This window comes from Phasianus colchicus, chromosome 18 (assembly GCF_987193195.1).
Source record: "Phasianus colchicus chromosome 18, bPhaCol1.hap1.1, whole genome shotgun sequence".
Classification (NCBI taxonomy): domain Eukaryota; kingdom Metazoa; phylum Chordata; class Aves; order Galliformes; family Phasianidae; genus Phasianus; species Phasianus colchicus.
In genome coordinates, this window is record NC_143453.1 from 12,848,505 (window position 1) to 12,873,385 (window position 24,881).

At 45.4% G+C, this 24,881-nt stretch overlaps 1 protein-coding gene across 1 annotated transcript in view; it reads left to right on the forward strand.

Annotated features, from left to right (window-relative positions):
* Positions 1–22,621, forward strand: part of PPIL2 (peptidylprolyl isomerase like 2) — a 57,190-nt gene extending 34,569 nt beyond the window's left edge. Inside the window, exons 14-20 of the mRNA XM_031592834.2 lie at positions 983–1,016; positions 7,967–8,084; positions 10,516–10,572; positions 18,880–18,952; positions 19,088–19,150; positions 19,648–19,787; positions 21,335–22,621. Of these exons, the coding sequence (XP_031448694.2) occupies positions 983–1,016; positions 7,967–8,084; positions 10,516–10,572; positions 18,880–18,952; positions 19,088–19,150; positions 19,648–19,787; positions 21,335–21,428 (579 nt within the window). The 3' untranslated portion in view covers positions 21,429–22,621. The remainder of the gene's footprint in view (positions 1–982; positions 1,017–7,966; positions 8,085–10,515; positions 10,573–18,879; positions 18,953–19,087; positions 19,151–19,647; positions 19,788–21,334) is intronic.
* Positions 22,622–24,881: the final 2,260 nt, after the last annotated feature.

Consider the following 24,881-nt stretch of genomic DNA (forward strand, 5'->3'; position numbering starts at 1 on the left):
GAGGTCTGCTTCTCAGATTTGAAACTTAGATTTGGTTACTCACCATGCCTAGTTAATAGTTTTTCCATTACATTTTTAATTTTACATTGAGATTTGTCAGATGTTAGAAGACAGTGAGTCATTGAGACATCTTACTGCTACTGCAGTCCATTGGAAGGCCTGGACGTATGACCTTTGTTTACATAGGTGCAGTGCAGGGAGCTTAGGGTGCTGTAGCTGTTCTGTAACTTCCTTTCAAAAGAATTAGCAACCTGATCCTGAAGGCAGCGTGCATCTTCCAGAGGACATCACTGAATGTTGTATTACATCATGCCATCCTACAAAAAGAAAAGCTTTTTCCTTCTGGCAGGACCATATCTTGGTTAGTAGTTAAACCCACCATTAACATTGTGCTTGTGTGCTATTACTGTATAGCTAGTTGTGTCACACTCCCTTTACTGGCACTGGACTACAGAATATTATGTATATATATATTAGTGATTAAATTTATTATTGTGAATGTTTTCACATGGGAATTTTCCCATTCAGGTAGTGAGAAGGACACTATAAAATACGGATTCAAATACGTTCTGCATCTCCTCATTTATTTCCTTTGCATCTTGTGTTGGATTGGTAGCAATATATAAAGCCTTTTCTGTTCTAAAAGCAATGCATCATCAGGTAAAAAGCATGTTACTCTCTAGGACGAAGTGGAAAGGATGATCTGATTAACCCATTTGAGACTGTTTATTTTCCTTCTTTACTCAGGAGATCTATTATTTTTATAAAACTATCAATTTGCTCTTGGGTAAGTAATGCAGGAGGTGACAGCCAGCTGATAAAAGAAGCTCCAAATGAGTAGTAATGATTTCCTTGACGCTAACTTGTAACGTTAATTAGTACAGGACGAAGAAAGTGAAGCAGAATTGACTTTTATAGCTTGTATTTAATGTCTTTTGCACAGATGCATATGTAACCTATTGGTTCTATTGTAATTCTGCAGATTCAGGGAGGTGATCCAACTGGAACAGGAACAGGTAAGGCTGTGTTTGAGTTAAGTGAGCTGTTTTCACTTAAGCACTGTGTGGTTTAACTGGTGTCATCTAGTAGTTCTAATTAGTGTTGCACATTTACTCGTTATCCACTTGCACATTTTACCTACTTGCTTGTAGATGTCACCAGCCTCCACAGCTCCTTGTTTGCCCTTGTGGAGTTTTGTGCATTTTTATTCTAGTTCACACATATGTCACTTGTATATACAGGCACTGTATTCTGTGTATGTTCACAGACCATCTGGAAAAAGGATGTCTTTGCAATTCTTTACCACTGCTTACTTTGTAAATAATGTTAGTGTGAGTTGCCCAATGCATGATCCTCAACAGTTGCATGCTCTGAGACAGGAATTAAATATTCTGAGTCTTGATGGCAAAAGCCTGTTAACAAGCTTTGTTGCTGTATTTGCGTGGACTGTCCAAAGAATTGTGATTTGATTTTGTTGGAGGGAAAGTTTCAGTTCAAATCCCAAAAGACGTAAGTAGGAACATCTTCTAAAATGAGAAATTAAAGAAATGTCGGGAGACCAGAGAAATGTAATGGACTGATGCAGGCAGCTTTTGCCTTTTGTAGGGTGGGTTCAGCTCTTGCTGTGAAAAAAATGAACTTGCTGGTGTCATTCTTGTCGCTGTATGTGCAAATGGCAGAAGTACTGTAAGGCAGCACAAGTCGTGGTTGGCAGGAGGCTGGCAGGGCCGCTGTTCTGAAGGTCAAGGCTCAGCTCTACTGGCAAAGAAAGTAGGAAGTGTAAGACCAAAGGGGGAAAAAAAACAAGTAAGACCATAGGAGAAACAACTCCGCTGTGAGTTATTTTTAAAAAGGAGTGTAATGACCTCTAGACTTTCCATCTTGTTTTTCTCCTTGTCATTCTTAATTAAGTATGAGTATACTGTAGACAAGGTGTCTTGCAAACAACTGTCAAGGCTATTAAAGTTCCAATAAAGCGAACAGTTTATACTTGGCTAAATATGACAGTGTTGCACATTTGTTGTCGCTATGGTCACTGAATGGTTTTGATGTTTTGAACATAACTGCACTTTAAATAACCTTATTAATCATGTATCTAATGTGCTAATAGTAGCGTCACAAGAAAATGTACTAAACAGTCTGGTGAGCTACCTGACTTCTCTTGAACTCCTGTGCCTGTGTGCTTGGTGCTGACATGAAGCAGCTCAGGCAGCGCGCAGTGTCAGCGGTCGGTCTGGCTTTGCTCCCCATTACCTGGCATACTTTGCACACTGTGAGGTGTCTACAAGCCAGCATTAACTTCGTGTAGAGATGTGTGTGCTTCATTTAGCCAGTGTTCTGTGCTGGGATCTATTGTAACATCTCCAGCTGTGTGCTGAAATTTCGCCGTTTAGTTTGGTATCAATTCTTTAAACCCTGTAAATGAAATGAAGTACTTATTTTTAACTATAGAATGGAGAAAAGGAGAGAATGCATCTCCCTTACAATTCTCTGTGCCCCTCTGTAAATGAATGCTTTGCTTAGGATGAGTGACCTAAAACAATGTGAACACGTAAAGTAAACAAGACTAAGGAGAGTAAATAATTTGACTTCTGCAGTATCAGGGAAGCGTATTTGTAGAACAGGGCTTTCTTCTCAGGTATTTCAACTGGGAAATAGTGAAGACTATTCAAAAATTATCCCTGAAATTTTATTTTAAACTGCCGAACTGTTTTGATCAGAGCCTTTTATAGAAAGACTTCAGACATGCAGAAACTGTGCTCGGCCCTCCTGGGTAAGTGCTTTAGTTTAGGAAAACGCCCTGCGGAAGGGCTGTCGCCAACTGTCCCTGCAGCTCCCCGGGCTGGAAGCAGCACTGAGCCTTACCTCTTTTTTGTATGTTTTTTTTTGTGCATCACATGGTGTGCCTGCCTTGAATCTCTCATTCAACTATCACAAAAGAATGGTCCCAACGTGGTTGGCATGTGAGGGGCTGATCGCTGGTACTCAGCAGTTAACCTTGGGATGGAAGAAGGGCAGAAGTGTAGATGGTGGCATCTGGAAGTTGATACCATGCTAGAAAGAGTGAGGAATTGAATTTTAATTTAGCTTATTCAGCAGTGTTGCCAGAGTTAGATACACTGTCCTGTAAGTTTGATACTGATACTTAGAGGACCAAACTAATTTTCTGCAGCCATAAACTTCAAGTTTCATAAGACTACTGGGAGAAATTGTGTTGTGCTGCAGTGGCTTCTTTCTTTTTCTTTAACAAAAAAAAAAAAAAATCCATAAAGGCAGTATTCAAAGCAATAAGCTGAGTCATGGTCATTCTTTGTAATGATTAATTATTTGAAAACGAATTTTACATTTGTGATGTATCTCTTCCTGCTGTTCTTAACAACAAAGTGGTTGAACTCAGTGAGTAATTTGGTCTAGCTTGAAGTAGTGCAAATGGAACAGCTGCTCTGTATTTTCGGTGTTCCAAATAATAGAAGAAAATTTGCATGTAGGAAAAACAGGTTTAATATCCCAAACCCCTTGTATGAAAAGGGGAGAACTGTATCCAGGGCATTCCATTTTTAAAGCAGCACGGGCATTTTTCAGCTACTCACATCCTGTTGGAAGATGTAATGAATCAGGTTGAGTTTGCCTCTGTCCATTGCTGAATCCAAAGGAGGTTTTAGAGCATTTTGGTTTGTGTGGAACAAAGCAAAGCACTTTTTTCCCCTCCTCTGAACTGTCAGTAGCAGAGAGCCTGTGGTCAATCTTGGTCAGTTCTGCAGTGTGGTTTCCTAGCAGGGAAAGATACTAAAATGTCACCAGTTGTAGAACTCTTTTCTTGCATGCCTGAAGTTTAGCAGAAGGACAAGAGTGAGGCCTTCTTAACTGGAGCAGTACCTCCATTTAGATTGCAGCCCCTCAGATATGTGGGTTAAAGTACTGTGTCTCCTTGTCTGGAAGGAGAGAAGCACTTACTGGATGAACTCAGGCTTTCGTATTTGCACAGTGATTCAAGAATCTCTCTTGGAAAGCTCTATGGAAGTGTCAGATGTTATTATGTACCTTGCTGTTCCAAATGACAAGAACATTACAGAAACTAAGCCATCATTTTTGTGAATCAGAGCCCTCCCACTTCCTTACCACTGCTTAGCAATTTTTATGCCAGAAAAAGGAAGGATTTACTTAAAATCACAGCTTTCATGAATGATGATTCTCTGGCTTTTGGAACGTTTCTGAAGCCTTAGGTGCATCCCTCAGCTCTTTGCATAAAAGTTATGCAAGTTCTGTACATTCATCAAAAATAATAATGAAATAGATGATTACTGAAGAAGTCGTTCGCAAGGAGAAAGACTACCAAAGCTGGTTTTAGTTTGAAATACAATCTGAAAATATGACTTCTTTCTTTGTACTTGCTAATCTGTGATTGCTGCAGTTGTCAGATGATATCTGTTCACCTTTCCTGTAGCACAAGGTGCAGAAATGAGGCTGGATAACTAACCGTGCTCCAGGGCACAGCCCGGCTGGCTGCGTGCTGCCGCTGGGAGGCCGTTCCCCTGTGGTAGCTGATCCCGGGCCCATTCCCAGCTTGGTGCAAAGGACCCACATCTGCAGAGTTATCAGCACTGCTCCATTTCACATTCCCAACCCCAGTCCAGAAAGTGCCAGAGTGAGACCCTGTCTGCTCCCTTGTGAACCCCTTTGATTTTAGCACAGAAGTCCCCAAAATATTTTACAGCTCAATAGCTGTAATAGCAGCTCAATAACTTTTCAAGTGCAGTAGGCACACGATTCCACGCTGACAGAAGATTGTCTTATCTGGGTGAAAAGCGGGAGGCAGGTGAGTGCCAGGCAGCACTGCCCAGTGTGAATGGGACACCCAGACACGATTCCTGTTTTCCACAGGCTTTGCCTGCGGCCTGGGAAGTTGGCTTTGGGTTGGGGTTTTGCATCATAGTGAGTCCATATATAGTCATTGGTGATCTGTGCTCCCTCGGAGGAAAACCTGGGGGGTAAAGGAGGAGCCTGCTCTCCTTATGGCATGTGCAGGGAATGACCACACGGTTCCACCTCCCCCTGCTCTGGCTGCAGCCACTCTGCTTTCAGATGCAGTGGAGGTGACACATCCCTGCCTCCCAACTGTGCTCAGAATAAACACAGTAAAATCTGTTCTGTACTTCAGAATGCCTCATCTTTTTAGTAGTCGGCTGGCAGCCTGTGAGCTGTTTTCCCAAGCTTACATTGAGCTCTCCTATATAAAGCAAAATGCAAAGGTCTAAAATTCCAGTTCCAGGCTGTGCTGGCTGAGCATTAGGCACTGTGCTGCCGTGCCAATAGGCTAATGAGGGATTTGTGCTTAATCTTCAGAGAGATAGAAAGTGATTCTGGGTTTCAGTAATTAAAAACATGGTCCTTTTAACTCACCATCTTCTAGCCTGCTTCTTCATGCAGATGTTTGAAGCTTGGAACAATTCCAGAGGTCGGGAACAGTTTGTCAAACAGCAATTTTTAATTGGCTATTTTCAATTTAAAGGGAAAACATTTGTTTTGTGAGTTTGAAGAATAAGAAAAAAACATTCCAATTCCATCTATTCCATTGTTGTCTCAGCACCTTCGCTGCATCCCCACCTCCCCATGCCAGCCCCTGCTGCCAGCCTGTGCACACAGCCCTGGCCTGCAGGGTGCCTGTGCTCCTGTCCTCTGCTCTCCTGCAGCTGCTGAGCACGCAGGCCTTGGGTCTGGAACTGTCTGCTGAAATATTAGCACTTGTTTCCGGAGAACTGGAGTGAACTAAAGTTAGCCATCATACGCACAAGGTTAGTTCTGACCCTCAGAGTATGATCTGAAACCAAATCATGCAAAAATAAGTATTCCAAAACCAAAAGGTGATGGTTCATTGCTCCTGTCAGTGAGCACTGGAGTCTGGTTGCTTGTTGTGTCACGCACTGCTTTTCTCGTGCTTTCTGAATTATTTTCTCAGCAGTGAGGCTGCAGGGTCCATTCCACCCACTTCCAGCAGCCTGATGAGGCCGGCATTCCAGCGTCTGCTGAAAGCCTGCGAGGGGTGCAGCAGGCTCAGGGCTTCGGCCACTTGCTGCTACCTGCCATCTCCATTGCATCTGCTTATGTTTGTATGTTATCTGAGAATTTCTAGGCAACAAACACTCTGGGTTAGGACTGACGGTGCATCTGCTTTGCAAATAATGAGGAGTTCCTTCAGGAGATCCTTTGAAGCAACGTTACCTATTTCTTGAAGGGAGACATGAGTGTGTCCAGGGGTGGAGGTGTGAGGTGTGCAGTGCTGGTGAGGAGCGGGGCTGCAGGGCTGCAGTCCGTGTCTGGATGGCTGCAGTGGGTCGGGTGGAGCTGAGGAAGGGAAAGTGGGAGCAGAACGCAGTGCACAGTGCTCAGTGCAGCTGGTGGGGCCTGCATGCTGTGCAAGTATGCTGCTGGTTTTGGGCAGCACATGGAGTTTGCTGCATTCTGATCCCTGCTTGTTTGTGTACAGCTACAGAGCGAGGCAGGTACTGGGCACTACATGAGTAACGTCCCATAGGAACACACAGGGATATTGGTTATCAGAGAGAAATGCAGGCATTTTGTAGTAGGCTGAGCACAGTTTGGCCAGAAGAGCTGCAGCTGGGAACCACCTTCATGCTGCGGCGTTACTGTGCCCCTTGCAGCCGCTGTGGGAGGAGGCTGTCGTACGGATCGAGCTGATGTAATTGAGCTGAACTGAACTAATGGCTCCTTCTCTCCTGATTACAGAAAGTCCTGCAGGGTTTGTCCCCTTTTGCTGCCTCTTGTAAAGCCGTGGAGCGGGCAGCGCTCAACTCTATTAATAGTTCTTTTGAACATGATTAATTGGGTTTTTAAGTGGGTCAGTTTCTTCCAAAAATTGCTGGGTTAGTTAATTCCACTTACAGCTGTCCACCTGTGATTCTTGTGGTATCATCTGAAACTCTGCTCTTGTTTGATGCACACTTGTGATTTTCCGCACGTGGTTTTCAGTAGGAGTTTGTTTTATGCTCTCATTTAATTTGCTGCTTGTCTGTGCAGCTGTGTCATCAAATGGCTTTTGCATGTTACATGTGCAGATAGCCACTGCACGCTGCAGGTCGTTCACTGACCTCTGCTCTGTAAGCTTACAGTTACTCGAAGGACTCTGAGTGGTTCTGCGGATGGACCAGTCTTTGCTGCCTGTCTGGGTACTTTTGTTTGCTTTATTTTTAATCCTGTCCTAAGGTGTTATATTTTTCATGGTTTGTCAAACAAGATTATGGATTTGACTGTAAAACTGTGACTCATCTCAGCCTTCGTTTTTCTTATTAAAAATGATCCTGGAGGAAAGCGCAAATGAAAATGTCAGGTGTGACATAAATAATGTAAAACTGACAGCCAGGAGGAGAGGCCCTCACAGACCCAGAAATCAGTCTTGGAGGGCTGGGTCTGTGGTTGGTGCAAAGTTTTTTTCATTGTTTATCCGGGAATTAAGCTTTTGAACTTGTAGTCCCTATTCTTAGTTGATGCTGTAAACATATTTCCTCTCCCTGATGTTATATTTTTGGAAGCATTGCTATAGCCAGAGTGCAGTTAAATTAGTAATTCTTTGCTCCCTGTGTTTTTTCAGTCAGCCACACTTGAAGATTTAATGTCTCAAAAAAGAAAAACCATGATGGATGAGCAGTAAAAATAAATGAATCCTCGGCAGTTCTTTGCCACATGATATATAATGCTGCTGATAAACAGTCTCATCTGTTGCAGACGATAGTGGTGTGGAGGCACAGAATTGTATTGCCAGTTACAGACATCTGATTTCAAGGGCGTGCTCAGATACTCGCCTAGTCATAGGGATGAGGTAGGAATATATTACAAACACAGCAATCAGAAGCCCCAGAAACTTGGAATTTACTGCTAGTGTCTGATGTAAGATGTATTGGGAAGCTAATGAAAACAAATACTTCATCTATCATCTTTTCTTTTTTTTCAGGAGGAGAATCTTATTGGGGAAAACCGTTTAAAGATGAATTCAAGCCCAACTTGTCCCATACAGGGCGTGGTATTCTTAGTATGGCCAATTCAGGACCTAACACAAACAAATCGCAGTTGTAAGTAGTCGCTTGCACTTTGTGTTTTATTGTTTCCCTCCAGACATTGTGCCTTGTGCTGTGAAGAAAATAAATGACATTTTTGGGCTGCTCCTTAAAGTTCAGTCACGTGAAATATGGTCAGGTGTTGCACATTGCAGTCAGGGTGGCTGCAGCTGCTGTTACTCTGAGTCTAAGAGCAGCGTGAACCTGTCGGCTCATGGCATCATCAGTTTGCCTTCTCTGTTTTATGGTTTGCAGTTTTCATTTTTTCTTATGCAGCCCCATTCTTATTTCTGTGAAACCACTGTACCTCTCCGCTCTATTTAAATTTAGTCCCATACTGAACTTTTTGAAAGGCTTTAATGAAATGAACCAAACACACCTTAGAAACATTGCTTCTTTTTTTGCTGACCTGTTTCTGAATAAGAACAGTTCTGCACTGCTCTTATGTGTAGAATACAAAATGGTGGAGTGCAGAGTCTGGGGTAGGAAAGGACTTGGTGTTCAGTGTACCAAACAAAGGGAGGGCTAAAATGAGGGACAAAATGAATGAAGTAAAGAAGGAGGAAGAACAACAAACAAAATTTAAAAACATTGAAGTTGTAATAACATACTTCAAGCGTGTCAGAAGTACAGAGGTTTGCCTGCAGTCTTTGGAAAATGCCCCATGTCACTTTGAGCCAACTACGTCTCGCTCTCTAAGAAAAAAGCTGTACCTCTGTTGGGAACCTCAGAGGAAAGTGTGTGTGCAGTTCTGCGTACTGGGGCTGGGGGGTGGTGGAGGGGAGCCTTGCTGTTGGTCTTCACGAGTTTGGTTGGGTAAGCCATGCAACAGCGTGGTTAAATTTAACTAAACACAGGTGCTTGTCTCGAGGCCCTTAATAGGCTTACTCACGTGCTTAAGCCTGAGCATGTGTGCAGGGTCCAGTTGCTGTGAAGCTTATTTTGGATTTGAATGTTACTGCCAGCACTCAGGTGCTAAATTAGGGAAGAGTAGAGGCTTTAAGAGAATATTAACAGCGAGAGGCGGGGGATCAAGGTACAAGAGAGACTGCTCATGAATGATGTGCCGTATCATCGCATCATCCACAGCTGTAGAGGTGATCCTATGTTTCCATAAAATTTGCATGTGAAATATGAAGTTCCCATATATACAGAGTTCTTGCAGGACCCCAGCTGCCCATGTTTTTAAAGCTTCCTAAGCAGTGTTTAGAGACTTCTGGCACCTGCTGTTAATTCCATTGTCCTTAATTTTATTTTAACTGCAGTGAATTCACAAAGCTTTCTCTGTATATTTACTTCTGCTCGGATTTTTTTTTATTACAATTTCTATTACTGTCGTGCATCTAACTGACCAACAGATGGTTTACATATTGAATATCTGAGAACAAAGTGAGACGAAGAACCTTTGCACAAAACTAAGTTGTAACATACACCCCGTGTGGGAGTTTGCATTTGCACAGCATCTCAAAGCTTTCCTTTGGGCAGGCTATGTTCTAATAGATTGGCTAGCAGATTGTGTATAGGAGGGGCTGCAATCATATAACTTCCTGAGGCAGTCGCTTATATGGAAAAGTACTTTTGGAATGTTTATGTATTTTTAGCTGTCTCTAATGTAGTGTAACAGATGGAGACAGAAAGGAGAGCCAGCACTGCATGCCCAGCCAGCATGGGCCATCATGGTCTGCAGACCACGAAGTGGAAACCTCTGTCTTATACACTTGTAGTCTAAGTCTTCTAACGAAGCATCAAACTTTAGAGAAAGGCTTTGGTAGTATGAATTGTTTTGGATTTGGTATTTCAGTTACTGAGTTTATGTTTAAAAATGCTCTTTCGCCCAGTTAAAAAAAATCCAATGAATTAAAAAGCCAAATTTTACAGGTTTTCCTCACTTTTGACACTTTTAAGTGCCATGTTTGTACCTGAAGCAAAAATCTGCTTCATCTAGAGGAGAAATGGATGACAGGCAGGGCAATGCAATAGAAAAGAAATTGCAAATATTAGATGTTCTAAAAGGTAAAAGTTTGCACTGACAGAAGATTGTTGTGTTATATGACTGAATTTGCTGGTACAAACTCCCAGTCGTGCACAAGAAAAATCCTCACTGGGCAGCAGCCATGTGTCACTGTCCTGCTGTGAACGTTCTGAAGCCTGCCTGGCCAACGAGGCAGATGCTCACCTTATTTTTGGACACTGTGCAAACCAGTGTGTTTGGAGTACTGTTTGGGAATGTTGGTGAGGTATAAAATTGAGGAAATCCAAACTTACAAATCCAAGACAAAACCCACAGAACGGAGGAATTAAGGGATGTTTAGCCAGTGGGACTCCCAGCAAGCGAGATCCGTCTCTCTCTGCAGAGGAAAGTTCCATACACTTTCTGTTTTTAAGCTGGCTATTGCTGAGTCTCAATGAGATAACATGCTAACCCCTATGTTTTTATTCTTTCCAGCTTTATCACATTCCGCTCTTGTGCTTATTTGGACAAGAAGCATACAGTGTTTGGAAGGTAAGTGGAAGACACCATGAGAAGCAGTGTAACAGATGTATTTTCCAGTGTGTCCAAAATCTAAAGAGAGGAATCTGCTGACTCTTGCAGTTGAACTGTAGCAAAATCCTTGCTCACAATCCAGTTCCCTTGGTTGTGATTAGGTGGCCAGCATCAATTCAGTGCCAGTCATCAGACTCTGCTTTTTTTCCCTCCTTCCATCACTACATATTGCCTTATTTCCTTTCTGTGGGTAGTTGCGAGGGAGTCAAGAAAAAATAATCACCTTCATGTAACATTTTCACTCTTATTATTTTATTTCTGACAGTGATCATTGCTATAACATCTGTGTGTGTGTATCTGTATACGCAGACAAATAAGATGTTAGTGATGCAAATACAGCAAGGGAACTTCATTCTTGAAGAAGCCTTTTCCAAAACTCTTTTCCATTCAAGCCATCGTATGATAAAAGTGAAGGTATATATGATAGGACATATTACATTTTACAAACAGATAAGTGTGTGTGTTTGTTCCTTGCTGTCTCTGCTGCAGGTACATGCTATTTACGAAGTCACTGCAGCTATTTTAACAAATGCCCTGCTACAAATGGCAGGAAGGGGAATTGTTCTGGTTTGCTTTGGTGGTAGTTCCCAAGGACTTTACGGTCTCTTTATAATTAAGGATTGTTGTATTCTTTTCCTGGCTTTATCTTTGTGAAAGGCAGCAACTGAAAGTCAGAGCATGTACAGTTTGCTTCGGTTGGATGTTACACAATAGTACTCTATAGTAAAAGTTGAATCCACCTTCTCTGCCAGGAGTTCCTGAGCCAGAAGCTGGCTTCATTTTAAACAATTATGTTAGTGCCATTAGTTCTGATACTGATTCTGCAGAAATTGCACCCTTTGGAATATATTCTTTTTCTTTTCTCGAGTTTGTCCTAGACAAGCTTTCCTTTGGTAAAAGCTGATAAATAAAGCAAACTCTAATTCTGAAAGTGAATATATTGGTAGAGTGTTACCTATATCTTAAAATTGGTACACTTAAGTTACAATATGAGTCCTCCTTGCAGAAATCCCCTTCAATCTGATATGATAACGTTGTTAACCTGAGCTCTGAGATCTGTGTGGTAGAGCTCTGCTGAAAACGTGGCTGTTGCTTGGTGTGGAATGCAGCCTGGCTTCAGTGAGCATCCTGTGTGCCCTTCGTGTCTCAGGGAGTGTCTCCTCAGCATGCTCTGGTTTTACCATAATCTGAGAGTGCTGCAGATATTCTCAGCTGAAATACAAATGAAACACCTTTCCACTGATGTTGATTTAGAATCATTTCTCTGCCTGCTTAAGAAAAGAGTGGCACTTTCCTTTGAACACAGGGTGGGTGAATTTTACTCTGGATTCTCTTTCATCTAGAAAAAAATGATACATTTGAAGAATGACAAAAGTAAGGATGCCAGGTTAGATGCATTCCAATCTCCCCTTATTTAGCTACAGATTGAACACCTGAACAATTGAATTGGCATACAAATGTAATAAAAGAGCCTGATGCATGCAGCTCTTAAGGTCTGTATTCTGTCATCAAATTCCTTCAGCTGTTTTTACCTTCATTTGTTGTTTGAAAAACCATCAAAGCCAGAAGACTGAAGAGATTGTATCTCTAGTGGAACTTGCTATTTTAGATCCTGGGTGTTACCAGGGTTTGGTGACTGTATCTGATCTTAGACTGTAGAGTACAATAATATCTGGAAAGCGTATCTAGGAATGATATGTAGGGTTAAGAATAGAAAGAACCCATGAAATCAGAAGTCCTTGTTTCCATGAATGCTACGTTGGACCATCTCAACTGGTTGTTTACTGGCCTGTTGTGACTTTCACATAGACTTGAGGATTACTTATTTCAGTTAATAGGAAACCTAAATACCCAGAACTCAGCTGTCACCTCAACCATTTCTGTACATCTTTGGTTCATGTTAATAAGTGTCACATACAAATCTCTGAGAGCAGAATTTGATCTCTTTGTAATTTGTATAGAACTTTCCGGCAGGAATTTCACACTTACCTTTTTTTTTCCCGTGTGGGACGGAGCACTGACACGTTCTTTCTCTCCAGAGCTGCCTTTTGTTCATGCCCCCGCTGGTTCGAAGCACAGTGTTTGCACAGCAGCAGCTGTTAGGAGTTGGCTGTTGGAGTTCAGCGTGTTCTCAAACGCGCCGGCTGCAGGCAGCGCGGTCCTGTAGGCAGTTCTGCCGTTCTGTCGGCCCGGCCTGGCCTCACGCACAGGGCTTGTTCAGTTCTGGGAGGAGGCTGGAGCTGGAGGACGTGAGGAGCATCTTGTCACACAAGTGCTGCCCACCGTGGCCGTAGTTACTGAAACTGAAGGAGATCATTTGGCATAGATGAGGAGTAAGACCAAGCGCTAAGTAGGAGAAGGAAGCCTTCCCTAGGAGGTGTGCTGCAGGCTGCATGGACTGCCTGCTCCAGCAGAGCTGCCTCAATTAACTTAGTAATTACCACTTCTAGTAATTACCGTTTCTCCCGATTTAGAGAATGCTGTAATTAGCTTGAAATCTAACTGGTGGCTTTTGTTGGTTTCTAGCTGGTTTAGGAACTCAGGTAATGTAGAGCAACTGTCTTGAGTTTGCTCTTGTGTATCATCCGGAGAAAGGACAATAAGTATTTCCGGGTGATTGCTGCAAAGGGAAGGTCCTCTTTGCTGCACTTCTGTGCTGCTGTGTGAGGGAGCTCCCAGCCCGTGCTGCAGTCAGGAGTTCAGCCTGTGTGAGCTGCATGCACTACTGCTGGAACGCCAACTGGCATTCCTGTCTGACGTGCCTTATGAAATCTAGATGTGAGCACATCGTATCTGTGTTATTTTTATTTTCTGTTACTCCAGTGGCTCATAATTCCCATGGATCAGACACCAAGTTCATCTGACCTTTGTAAGTGGAAATAGAAACGTGATCTGTGCCAGACAGCTGGCTGTGTGAGTAGATAAAGGAGTGCATGCAGGTGCAGGGGTGTTACTGCACCAACCCCTTTCAGCTAACCTTTCACCAATAGTTTGCACTTTCTTTTGAACCAAGGAAGAAGAATGCACTGAAGAAAATGAAATGCCTCGTGGTATCCTGGGGAGCCCATTCCAAAACCAAAGGGAAAGTCCATGTTTGGAATGATAGTGAAAAGTGATTGAACTGTTGTGATCAGCAGGAGAGGAGAAATGTTTGCTGTCCAGATTGTGGGTGAAGCGAAGGACGAGCAGGGCAGTGAGCGCAGGCTGCAGGTATGCAGCCAGGGTAAAAGAAGGCCAAAAGAGGGAGCAAAGGAAGAAGTGTCTCCTGTCAGTAGCTGACACGCTCAGCTCAGCCTCCTCTTCCTTTCCTCCTTCCCTTGTCAGATGCTTTTGTGGCAGAAAGTTTACTCCCCTTGGATAAGCATCATTGCATTTAATATCCCCTAACCTGCTTAGTGCCCTTGTCCTCTAAAGCGATGACCATGTAAAGCTGCCACAGTGCACTGAGGTACCCAGGAACGATTCGGTGGTGCAGTGTTTGTTTCTATGCGTAACGTTCCCTGTGTGCTGTGGATCAGTGTTCCCAGCTTCTGAGCTGGGAAGCGCCAGGTTCGTCTGCTGAGTTTGGTTTCCAAATGCTTTTCTCCAGGTTGCTTTGCTGTCTTGTTGCTTTCCATTATTGTGTCCCACTTCCTATCTTAAGCCCTTAGGAGAGATTGAGGTATTTTGACGACAGCCTTGTGGCAGGTTGGAATTGCTCACTCTGTTTTGGGTTGGGTGTATACATAGAAAACATTTTGTCCTGAGAGTGTGTGTGTTTGTGCCTGTATATATTGTTCTCTGTGTATATGAATGTACTCTTTTGTTTTAATATAAAAATAAGCTTGAGTACAGAATGCATTTACAAAACAAAGTTTCTTTCTGGTTTCTGTTCCTAGTTTAAAGCTTTGGTGTTTTATTTTTTTGAGAAAGCCCAGACATTGTTCTTGTTTCGTCCTCTGGTCAGGAAACCCCATGGAGCACTGCCACCCAGCACTGCATAAGGCACAGTTCCTGTGCCTTAAAGAGTTTGAGAACCAGCAAGTCCGTGTGTGAGTGGCTGTGGGGCTGCTCGGGAGCTGCAGTGCTCTGTAGGAACAACGCTGGTGTAGCTGTGAGAGTTCCTTGGCATACTGCAAATGGTTGGAGCTTTCTCCACATGTTTCTCTTGCACTTCATGCAGAGGCTTTGGCAGTGACTGCCAGACAAAGTTACTGGTTTGCATAATAAAATAGCCATAATGTGAAGTGGGATTTTAAATAACATCTCTAAATTTGAGATGCAAAGATTTCCAGTGCTAGCTTAGCTCAGTGTTCAGTAAGACAGTGTCGCATAGGTGAGACCATATTTTTCATTACTTTTTTATCAGAAAAAATGTAAATGTATCTACCTTATCCCCCACATGTGAATGCAATGCAACATTTGTCAAGCTCCTCTAAAAGCACAGCGAGCTGTCTCAGGGACGCTGAGCTAAATATACTGCTGAGGTCGTCATTTCAATGTTCAGCATCTGCTGGAGACAGACAGCAAACCCTCAGTCTCGCTGCTTGTTCTCATGTCGATGGTGTCTTGAAGGTGTCATCTTTTCCATTGTGGGCTGTCATCTGTTTCAACCTCACAGAAACTTGCACGGTCTGTTTAGGACAAAGCATGCATGGCACCTTGTCTGAGGAACGGAGCCACACGCAGTGCAGCAGGGAAAGTCGTTTCTGCCCTTCTGCCTCCCCTGTGTGCCGACCCGCCGGCTGGCAGCGGTGCTCTCAGTGCTCCAGGACTGATGCATTACAGCCTGAGCCCAGGGCCTTTACCTTCTGTCTTAATGAAAACTGCCTGCAGGGCTCTTCATGCTGAGACTCAGTTATTCATGCTGCAGGTTTTCTCTCTTCAAAGTTAGTGGGCTATTTGAGTAATGCTAAGTAGTGGCTCTCACTTTAGAAGGTTTTTTAGTGCTTTAATGTGCTGATCTGATTCTCTTTCCTACATGTAACTTGTGTAGGCTTTTTTTTGGCCACATCCTTTCTTCTTAAGCCCAGGACATGTGTAGTGGGGCTGGCAGAGAATCCCAGAAGTGCCTCGGTGTGCTGGTTTGGTTGTTGGCTGTGGGGTAATTGCTGCAGTGATGCCGGTGCACTCCCTGAGACACTGCTCTGATTTCAGCACTGCAGAGCGACGTCGTGAGGTTTGACGGTAACAACTTGTCGTATTTTGAGAGCCAACGTGTGTCAGCATTCCACTTGATAAATCAAAGAAAGTTCTGCAGAACTGTTTGCATCTAGCCACAAGTTTCCCAGTTGTCAGTGGATGTGTGGTGTGGTCAGGTCTTGTCCTTTCTGGAAGCACCTCAGCAGGGCCTGGTCCTTGGCGTGGGTTCCCTGACCAAAACTAACCTGGGAATTATTTCCAGTTCTTCTGGTCAGGGCTGTCTTCTCTCAGCTCTTGGCTTGTATTCAAATTCATTTCTATGAGCAGTTTTATCACAGCATGGAAAGACACAGCAGTATTGAGAGCTCACTGTGCTGATGCTGCAGGTGCATGGACGTACTTTGTGGGAAGCGTTAGAGGCAGGAGTGTGCAAGAACACACTTTCACAGTTTGGGGAAAAGAAGCTGAAGAAGGAAAGAGAATGAGGAGCACCCTTGCTAGAAGTGAAACATGACATGAAGGGAAGCTGTCTGGAAGCAGGACTGACTTTTCTTTGCATCCAGTGGCATAAAAGGACCAGCCTGTCACTGGAGGTACCGACACCAAAGCACCAAATGCCAGCGTGTTTAGCTGGCTGCTGGTGCTGCAGACGAGGGGAAGTGCTGGCAGCTGCCTCCCTGCAGGACACATCCACGGTTGTGAGTGCAGTTGATTTGGTGTCTGAACTTTGCAATGTCATGCAGATTCTTTTATTTCAATGCAATCTTTACTGCTAACTGGAAGAGTGATAGAAGGCAGGAAAACAACAAAGGTCCTATGAGAAGTGCTGACTAGCAATTTCTGCTGGATTACTGTTGACATCTGAACAGTGGACCTAAAAGCCACCAACCCATCCTGAGGATAATATCCTTGTCTTCTCTCCTAACACTTTCTAATCATGTCAAGCAGCTGGTATCTCGTTCCTTCACTGCTGACCTGTGAATGCCACATCTATCACTGATGTAAAATGTACAAGTGACAGAGTATTCCCAGTAACATTTAATTAGCACGGCGAGTAAAGATTCGTGAGCATTGCCAAAATGCATTAGGGGTAATATTGTGGGAAGTCTAGCTATGGGCTAAGGGATTACTCGATTGAATTGCTAGTGCACAGCTGATCTGACTATTTTAAATTATCAGAACCTAATTAAATGGAAGCACACAGGCAGATAATGAATGGAGCTGTTGGCTAGAAAATCCTCCAATATTAAATCAGAAGTTTCCTTTAGGGGCAATTAAAATACAGTGAATGTATCTTAGGCTGTGTGTTAATCACTGGTATTAAAAGTGGATCTGATATTGGCCCGAGGAGGGTTTTGAAATTGAGTTTTTATTACGAAGTTGCTGGAGCCGATGCAGGGCTGTCAGACCCCCCTCTGCTCTCAGAAAGTTCCCCCGTGCGATATCTCCAGCTGCAAATGAACGCATCTGTTCTGGCCTGCATACGTGTTTTTTTAATTGCTCTTAGAAGTCACGACCTGATTACAGAATATTGACACACCCTTGGGGAACAGGGAGAAGTTTGGAATGCTCAAACAACAACAGAGTGTTTGCAGGGACCGCCTCTGTTCAGGCAGGTGCTTACAGCAGCCTCTGGAGCTCAGCAGCGCTTTCTGCAGCTGGGTCTTTATGTTGGTCATCTTTAGTGCCTGTGCTACCCAGCGGTGCAGCCCTGGGCTCCTGGGCAGCTGGCCCTGCCCTCTCACTGTGCGGCTCCTGAGCTCCGGGAGCAGCGCTGTTCAGAATCAGGGCTGCTCCTCATGGTCACACAGACATGTATGGGCTGTGGTTTTGGTTCCTGGCCATGTGGCCTGGCTGTGTTAATGCAGATGTTGTCCAGCTGCAGCCTGCACTTGTAAAGGCTCTGGATCCCCCAGCATCAGCGGGCTTTATTTACTGCTGTTCTAAGTGTAGCCATTTTCACATTTAATTGGGGACAGTGATATGGATAAAACCAATAAATATCTTGGGACCAAGAGGTGATATTGGCCCGAGGACCCTGCAGGACCCTTGGAAACAAACTGACTCAGTGGTTCCTATTTGAAGGTAGATTTTCACACCTGTCGGACGGATTTTTGATTTAACATGTGCTGTGTTCACACCATTCTGGTTTCTCCATCAAAATATCAGCACCTTCCAGAAGTCCGTTCCTCTGACGCTGTTATCCCTATTAACCACATCTGGTGGCTCAGAGATGGAAGGTTGTCTGGCAGACTCTGTTTTCTACAAAACCTTGTTGATTGCCGTTACTTATTTCCTTTCTTTCTTAATCATGTCCTGTCTCCACTATTCCATTATTTTGTTGGGACAGATGCCAGGAAGACAGGCTTATAATTATCTGGATTACCCCATTTATCCTTTCTAAATATCCTTTTCTGGAATTTTCCCATTGTTCCATGCTTCTTTTTGGGTAGGAGGGGTAGGAAAAAAGCACCAACAACTGTCCAGAAGTCTACAGCTTTTTTTTAATGTTTCAAAGCAAATATTTGGATAAGTTGTCTTAAAAAACGAGAGGCCAAGGATCCTCTTAAATACAACCTATGATGAGGGATGTCCACAATGTGATGTTCTGCTGCTTTCCCAAAGCCTCCCCCAGGTTCATTGCTGCAAGCAAAAAATGGGAAGTTAGTGAAAACATTTGCTTTCTTGACCCAGTCTGGTTTAGTTTTCAAAGCTCATTGTAGTAACAAATGAGATACAAATTTATGGATGTAACACTAGCAAATGAATCCGTTTTGCATTGAATTTGTTTTTTCTTGCACAGGCAGCTGTCCACAGTTGCTCCTTCTCCATCTGGCTGGTTTCTGTGCACTAAAAGGCTGCCACATGTGGGGGGGTGTCTTTGCGTTCTCTCTGAATATCTGACTTTTCCTTATTGTGTTTAAACTTAAACTCAAATCCCAGATTTGAGAAAAAAAAAATCTTACCTTCCACCCTAAATGACGTCATCTTAAGTCTTCCAAATACAATTGCTGATTGCCCTTCCCCTGAACACAGTTGGTATAAAAATCTGGTAGAGTGGGTGGGCAGTGACGATATTGGATGTGAGAGTGTGGGAATGTTTCAGTGATGTTGTGACAGCTGGAAGTTGTCTTTCTCTCTTAGAGTGGTTGGTGGCTTTGAGACTCTGACTGCTATGGAGAACGTGGAAAGTGACCCGAAGACAGACCGTCCCAAGGTAGGTGGGAAGTGACAGGTGCCGTGTGGGGATAGCGAGCATCTCTGGCCCTCATGGCACGGTCACCTGAAGCAGAACCTGGGGCAGATGTTGCAATTCAGCCAGAGAGTCAGTGTTCTCCTCTTCTGCTCACAGGAGGAAATACGAATCCAGGCAACAACCGTTTTTGTTGACCCGTATGAGGAGGCAGACGCACAGGTGAGGATGGTGTTCTCTCGTCTGATAAGCCAGAGAACTTTGAAGCTCAGTGACTTCAGTTCTTGCCCCAGTTGATCCCTTGTGGAGACCATATACTTCTCCCATGCTGCTTCTTTGCACCTCCCCCTGCACGTGGAAGCCCCTGCCCGCACAGGCACAAGGTAAGGTGGAACGGCTTCTCCTTACGTTGCATGGTGCACAGGGAGCACAGCTGCTGTTGCAGCTGAGAGATCTTTGGAGCTCAGTCTGGCACGGCTCCCCTCCTCACCCTTAGCAATAGCTTCCTTTCCAAATGCCCACTATGGGTGGAGGTGACAAAGAGAAGTTTTGTTGCAGTGACTGCAGACAGCAGGTTGAGGTCCTTTTCCTAAAGCCAACCCTGTTACTGCAGCAGTGCTGTTGCTGTCTTAGAGTGCTGTAGAGTTTCAAAGAACTGTAGTCATGGTCTCCTTTCTCTGGAAGTGCTGTTGTAACAGGTTGCACTCTGCTTCCCACAGGTTGCTGCAGAAAGAGAGAAAGTTCAGCTGGAAGAAGAAGCAGCCAAAACAAAAGCTGAGGTGGTCCCACTGACGAAAGATGTTCAGACTCCTAAAACTTACCGTCAGGGGATTGGAAAATACATCAACATGGCTGCAGCGTAAGTTCCCTGCCCAGCTGATCTTTGTTCAGTTTTAGTTGCCTTTCCTGCTGGATGCTGATCCTGTCCATTGTTGTTTCTTAGGGCTACCTGCTAGAGCTCTGGAACAGGCCAGATGTTTGCTTAGTGCCAGCAAAGACTCTGTCATGCAGGAGTTGGAGATCCCTCTAGTTCTTTATTTTTCAAAATTGAAAGTTATCTGAGCTTTTTTTTTTTTTTCAGCACTTGAACATGGCTAAGTTGGTCCTCAGCAGCATATTCAGACTTCACAATTGTAGATATGTGTCCACAATGCAGAAGTCCTTTAGCAGGAACTGTACAGTCACTTCCTCCTCCATCTTTTATTCTGGTCTCTTCCCTTTCTCCAGCTATTTCTTAAGGCCACTGTCCCATGGATATCTTCTCCTTTAGCAGCTTTTCTTGAGCACAAAGAAGCTGCCTTAAATCTGCCATCAGTCTTCTGATCTGATTCCCTGTGCAGCCAATGGGTTCCCAGGCTCGCTGTGGGAGCTTCAGGGTACCTGGCAGGTTGTGCAGGCTTGTCCCAAAGCACCCTCTCCCAGATAGCCTCTGTACACCCACTGGAGTTGACAGCATCTCTTGCTTACCTAAAGACAGCACAGAATGCTGCCTCAGCTGCAGCCAAGCATCAGCCTTGGATAAATTACAGTGAATGCCTTCCACTTGATTTTTAGCAGACTTCTGTAACAGCATTTGCAAAAATACTATTGTCTGCCTACTGCATAAAGGCAGACGTGTTTGAGTGTACACAGTTTTGGACAGCAACTTAGCTTCTTTGTGCCTGTGTGACTTACAGGCATTTGCATAACTGAGAACAAAAATGTGGCAGTCCATGTAGGTCAGCTCCATGTGCATCTCAGCGAAACATTTTGATTACAAAATATTGCTTGGACCTTAAAATTTTTATGCTGAACATAATCTGTCATTCACTGTTACCAGCTGTACAGAAGGGACATTTCTTTCCTGGTCCTTCACTCATTGCAGCCTGCCTTCAGGAGGGCACAGCAGCCCTTTGGCTCAGGCTTCTCCCCGTTGGCTGCTGCTGTCTGACAATGAAACCACAGAACATGACCTGGCCATGTAGAATTTCCATGGGGCTATAAGCTCTGCTGAAGGTGAGCTGGGTGAGTGCAGCATGCCACGCGCAAGGAACAGACTCAGCCAGCTGCTTTACACCCAGTTCCCCATAAATCCTTCTGCTACCACAAGCATGGGTAAGAAGTGGGGGGAGCACTTATGGCTCAAACTTTCAGTGACTGTGCTAAAAAAGTGCTGCTGTTAAATCTGCTCTGACCCGGAGAACTTGCAAGGCTTTGAGCACATTCCTGGAAGTGTTCAAAGCCTGACATGAACCATCCCTGCAGACAGCCAGAAGCCCCAGCCCTGCTGTGCCAGCCCAAGGCATGCGCTCCTCTCTGATTCATAGCTGGCTCCAGTGTAGCTGCTGCAGGGAGAGGCAAGGCAGCCAGCAGCCCTGCTCCCAGGCAGTAAATAGTCCCTAAGGGGTGTTTTCATTTTGGCTCCAGGAAGCGCAGCATGGAAGATGACGGGCCCTCAACAAGCACAGCTGCAAAGAAAGAGAAAAAGAGCGCAGGCTTTGGGGACTTCAGCTCCTGGTAGCGGTGCGGAGAGCCGAGCATTGGAGCTGCACAGCAAGAAAGAAGAGGAGGCCTCCCACGTGTCCCTGAAGAGCCCGAAAGACAATCTGTCCTGGGGAGAGGGAAGGCACCAGCATTCACCGTGGAAGAAAACTGTTGCTTTGTTAAGGCTGGTTAATGTGGCTTTGTTTTCTGGAGATCTGCGTTCCCCCAACTGCATCTTTCTCGAAGGCCTTTTTGTTGTTGTTCAGCTGAGCAGGGAGCCGGCAGCACAGCTCTGCTGGGGATTAGCTGGAGCCTTTCTCTGCGTAGCCAGCAGCAGCTCAGGCAGAGCCCAGCCTTGCAGGACGCTGCCTCAGTAACAGCCGCACTGTGAAAGAGCTTCATTTACAGGTAATCATTTCCAGGCACGCCAGGTCTGCCAGATGGACTGGTGTGCTGGGAAGTGCCCGAGCTGCTGGAAGGCTCTGCAGAGGAAAGAGGGCTGCAGGCTGTCCTGCCTCTCCTTTCCAGCTGCCTTTTGTGTGTTCTCAGTAAGGACTAATTCCATCTTTTCCTCTTGCCTCCTGGCTGGACTGACTGCTGTCAGTCTCCACAGGGCCTCGCTTACTCTGAAATGAGCTGTGTCTGCACCCATGTGATCTCTCGCAGCCCGGAAAGCAGTAAGGCTGAGCAGGGAGCAGCGTGCCTGCTGCAGCAGCACTGCGTGTTCCTCTGGCAGCTGGCCTCGTTGGAGCCCCTGGGCAGCTGTGGGCCGGGCTGCCTCGCCTCAGAGCTGCCCTCTGGGTCCAGAACTGACAGCCTGGAGCAGTTGAGTGGGAACAGAAACAGCATCACAGCATTTTTTTAGCCATCCCCTAGGGCTGCTCCTTGCATTGGCATCTCAAATATTTCCTTACATAGCCACACTGTTAGGATGCTTACAAAAGGCCTTACTGAGTGCAGAAATGCCAGCCTGGGAAATGTAACCTGTGTTACTGTCACTTACAGGTGGTGCAGTAGATCCTGAACAGGACTTTTCAGTTCACCTCGGGTGTTTTCAGAGCACAGCAGTACCCTCCCCTGCCTGGCTGAGGAGGTGGTTTTGTAGTTATCTTTGTAACCAGTGCATTGATATCAGTGGTTTAAGAGCTTAAAGTCTCCATTTATAGGAAATTGCTGTAAAATATTTTTGGTAACAAGTTTTGCAATTAAATGCTTTTATTTTCTTTTGGATACTTGTGTTTGACCCTCAGCTGTGATTTCCAGGATCACAGCATCACGGCATCGATTGTTGTGCAAGGAAATGATTCATTCCTATGTTTTATGATGCTTGTGAGGAACTCGGGGATCTTTGCGGATATGATTCCATCCTTGTTAAGCTATAGGAAGTTGACATTCATTTAAAGAATAGCAGGGGTTTTCTGCAGCGTTTTGCAGGGTACGAAGGCAGATGCAATTCCTGGAGCTGTGTGGTGCTTTCCTGCAGCTGAGCTGCTGGTGCTGGACTGCAGCTTGCTGCTTCTCCTGGGCTGGCCTCTGCCCGACAGGGATATCCATCCCTTTTATGTACCATCTGCTTCAGTGCATTTTAAAGTTGCAAAATTCAGTGTTGCTGGAGCTGTTGCAGTTTAATGAACTCCGTAAGAGTAAATGGTTTTCCATAATAGATTAGAATGGAGATTATTATGAAAGAAAGGAGCTTTTGATTACAAGGAAGTGGTGAGGTGAGGACTGCTGCCCTGCTGAGGCTGTGCCGCAGGTGCTACAAAGACGGGCTGCAAAAAGAAGTGCTCACTTTCCTGTTCTGCTGGAGGTTTCTGACAGAAGTCTGTGATCGCTGTGAGCTGCTGGCCTTGCACTGCCCACTTCATTACAGTTTCCCACTGTTGCCAACAGCCAGGAGCAGCCACCACTTCCTGCATTCCAGGAAGGCAGAGCAACCTTGGAGCTTTGCTCTAAGCAGTGGGAAGCTCCCCAGCTCAGGGCTCTGCTCTCCCAGCTGCTCCTGCCCCCACTCCTGCCCTCGCTGGCTGTTGGCTCTGCCCACCCCTGGGGCTGCAGTGTGGGCCAGTGTGGGGCACTGCAGCCCTGGGGCTCTGTTCTGGCCCCCACCTCCCTGCTCCCTCTGTCACCTGGATGTAAGCATAGCTGGTCAGTTTGTTGAGTTTAGTTTTGTTTTCTACTTCAGCTTTTCTACTGATTGGCAAAACTGCAGGGACGAAGAGACAAAGCTCTCCTTAAAAGTACAAGTCAGAATGTTTGGCCGGACAGGCAGGACATGAGGTGGTGTGCAGGGCAGGGCAGTGAAGCCCTCGTGCTCACGGCTCACTGCAGGGCCATTTGCAGAGCCTCCACTACCTGAGCTGAGAAAGAGCAGAGGCTTCTCTGAGCCTTTCCTGCCCTGCAACTCCCGGGGTTCTGCAGCCAGGACCGTGCTGCAGGGGGCACCTGCCCCAGTCCTTGCTGTGTCCAAGAGACAGGCAGGAATTGGGCAGCCTTAATGCAGAACTCCACTGCTGGATGCTGCTGTGCTGTTTGCAAGCAGATTTTTGCTCTCTTTGCTTTTGATGCGTGTGTAGTCAGTGCTCTTAGAAGAGAGAAAAGTGAGATTTTAGCATGGCTTTTGTCAGCGCTCCCACCTTCTTAGCACTGTTTGCTTAGGAGAAGGATAACGAGAGCCGTGGGCTGAGCAGGAAGGAGACTGGCAGCTGCTGGCCAGTGGCTTTTTGGCATGGCTGGGATTTTTTGTTTCCACTTTCTTTGTAAATCAGATTTATTGCAGTGGGGGATTGATCGGGCTGTGGGGCAGGGGCCAGAGGTGAGGCTGGGGCAGCAGCCACTGTATTCCATACGGTGCTGGGATGCCTACAGCAACCACAGGGATGCTGCTGCTGTGCAGGGCGGCTGAATCTTCCCTTTCACACAAAAGAAGGCTCATGAGCACTCACAGCAGCTGGAGCTGGCAGCATGCAGCTTCATGGCTCCTGAAAAGCAGCCACAGCGCTTGGAACACAGAGCCAGCTGTCGTCAGCCCTTCCCCCTGGAAAGCCTCCCAAGGTCTCACTTTTCTGATAGTAGATATGTTCTCTAATCTTCGGCCTCCATTTATTAATGGTTAATTATATCTATTTGCTTTTCTGCCAGCATTGTCCCTTAGCTCACATGGCTGCATTCCCTCCCAGATGCTTGCTTCCCTGCACTATTTATAGGTGGGATTGGGTCCCCTCTCTGCTGCTGTGCTTGGCTGCCTGTGCTGCGTGCCTCCCGCCCTGCCTGTGCTCCGGGAGCTTTGTGCTGGATTCGGAGAGCAGTGAGGTGGCTCCGTCCTGCGCTGTGGATCCCATGGGATGAAGTTTCTGTGTGCAGTATCCCCATGTGTGGGAGCCCCATGCACGCTCAGCGGGGCTGGGGTTGCTGCTGGTCTCCAGGAAGCACAGTCCTCTGCTAATGGTGCTGTTGCTTCATTTTGCCAATCTCCACATCCCCAGGTGGA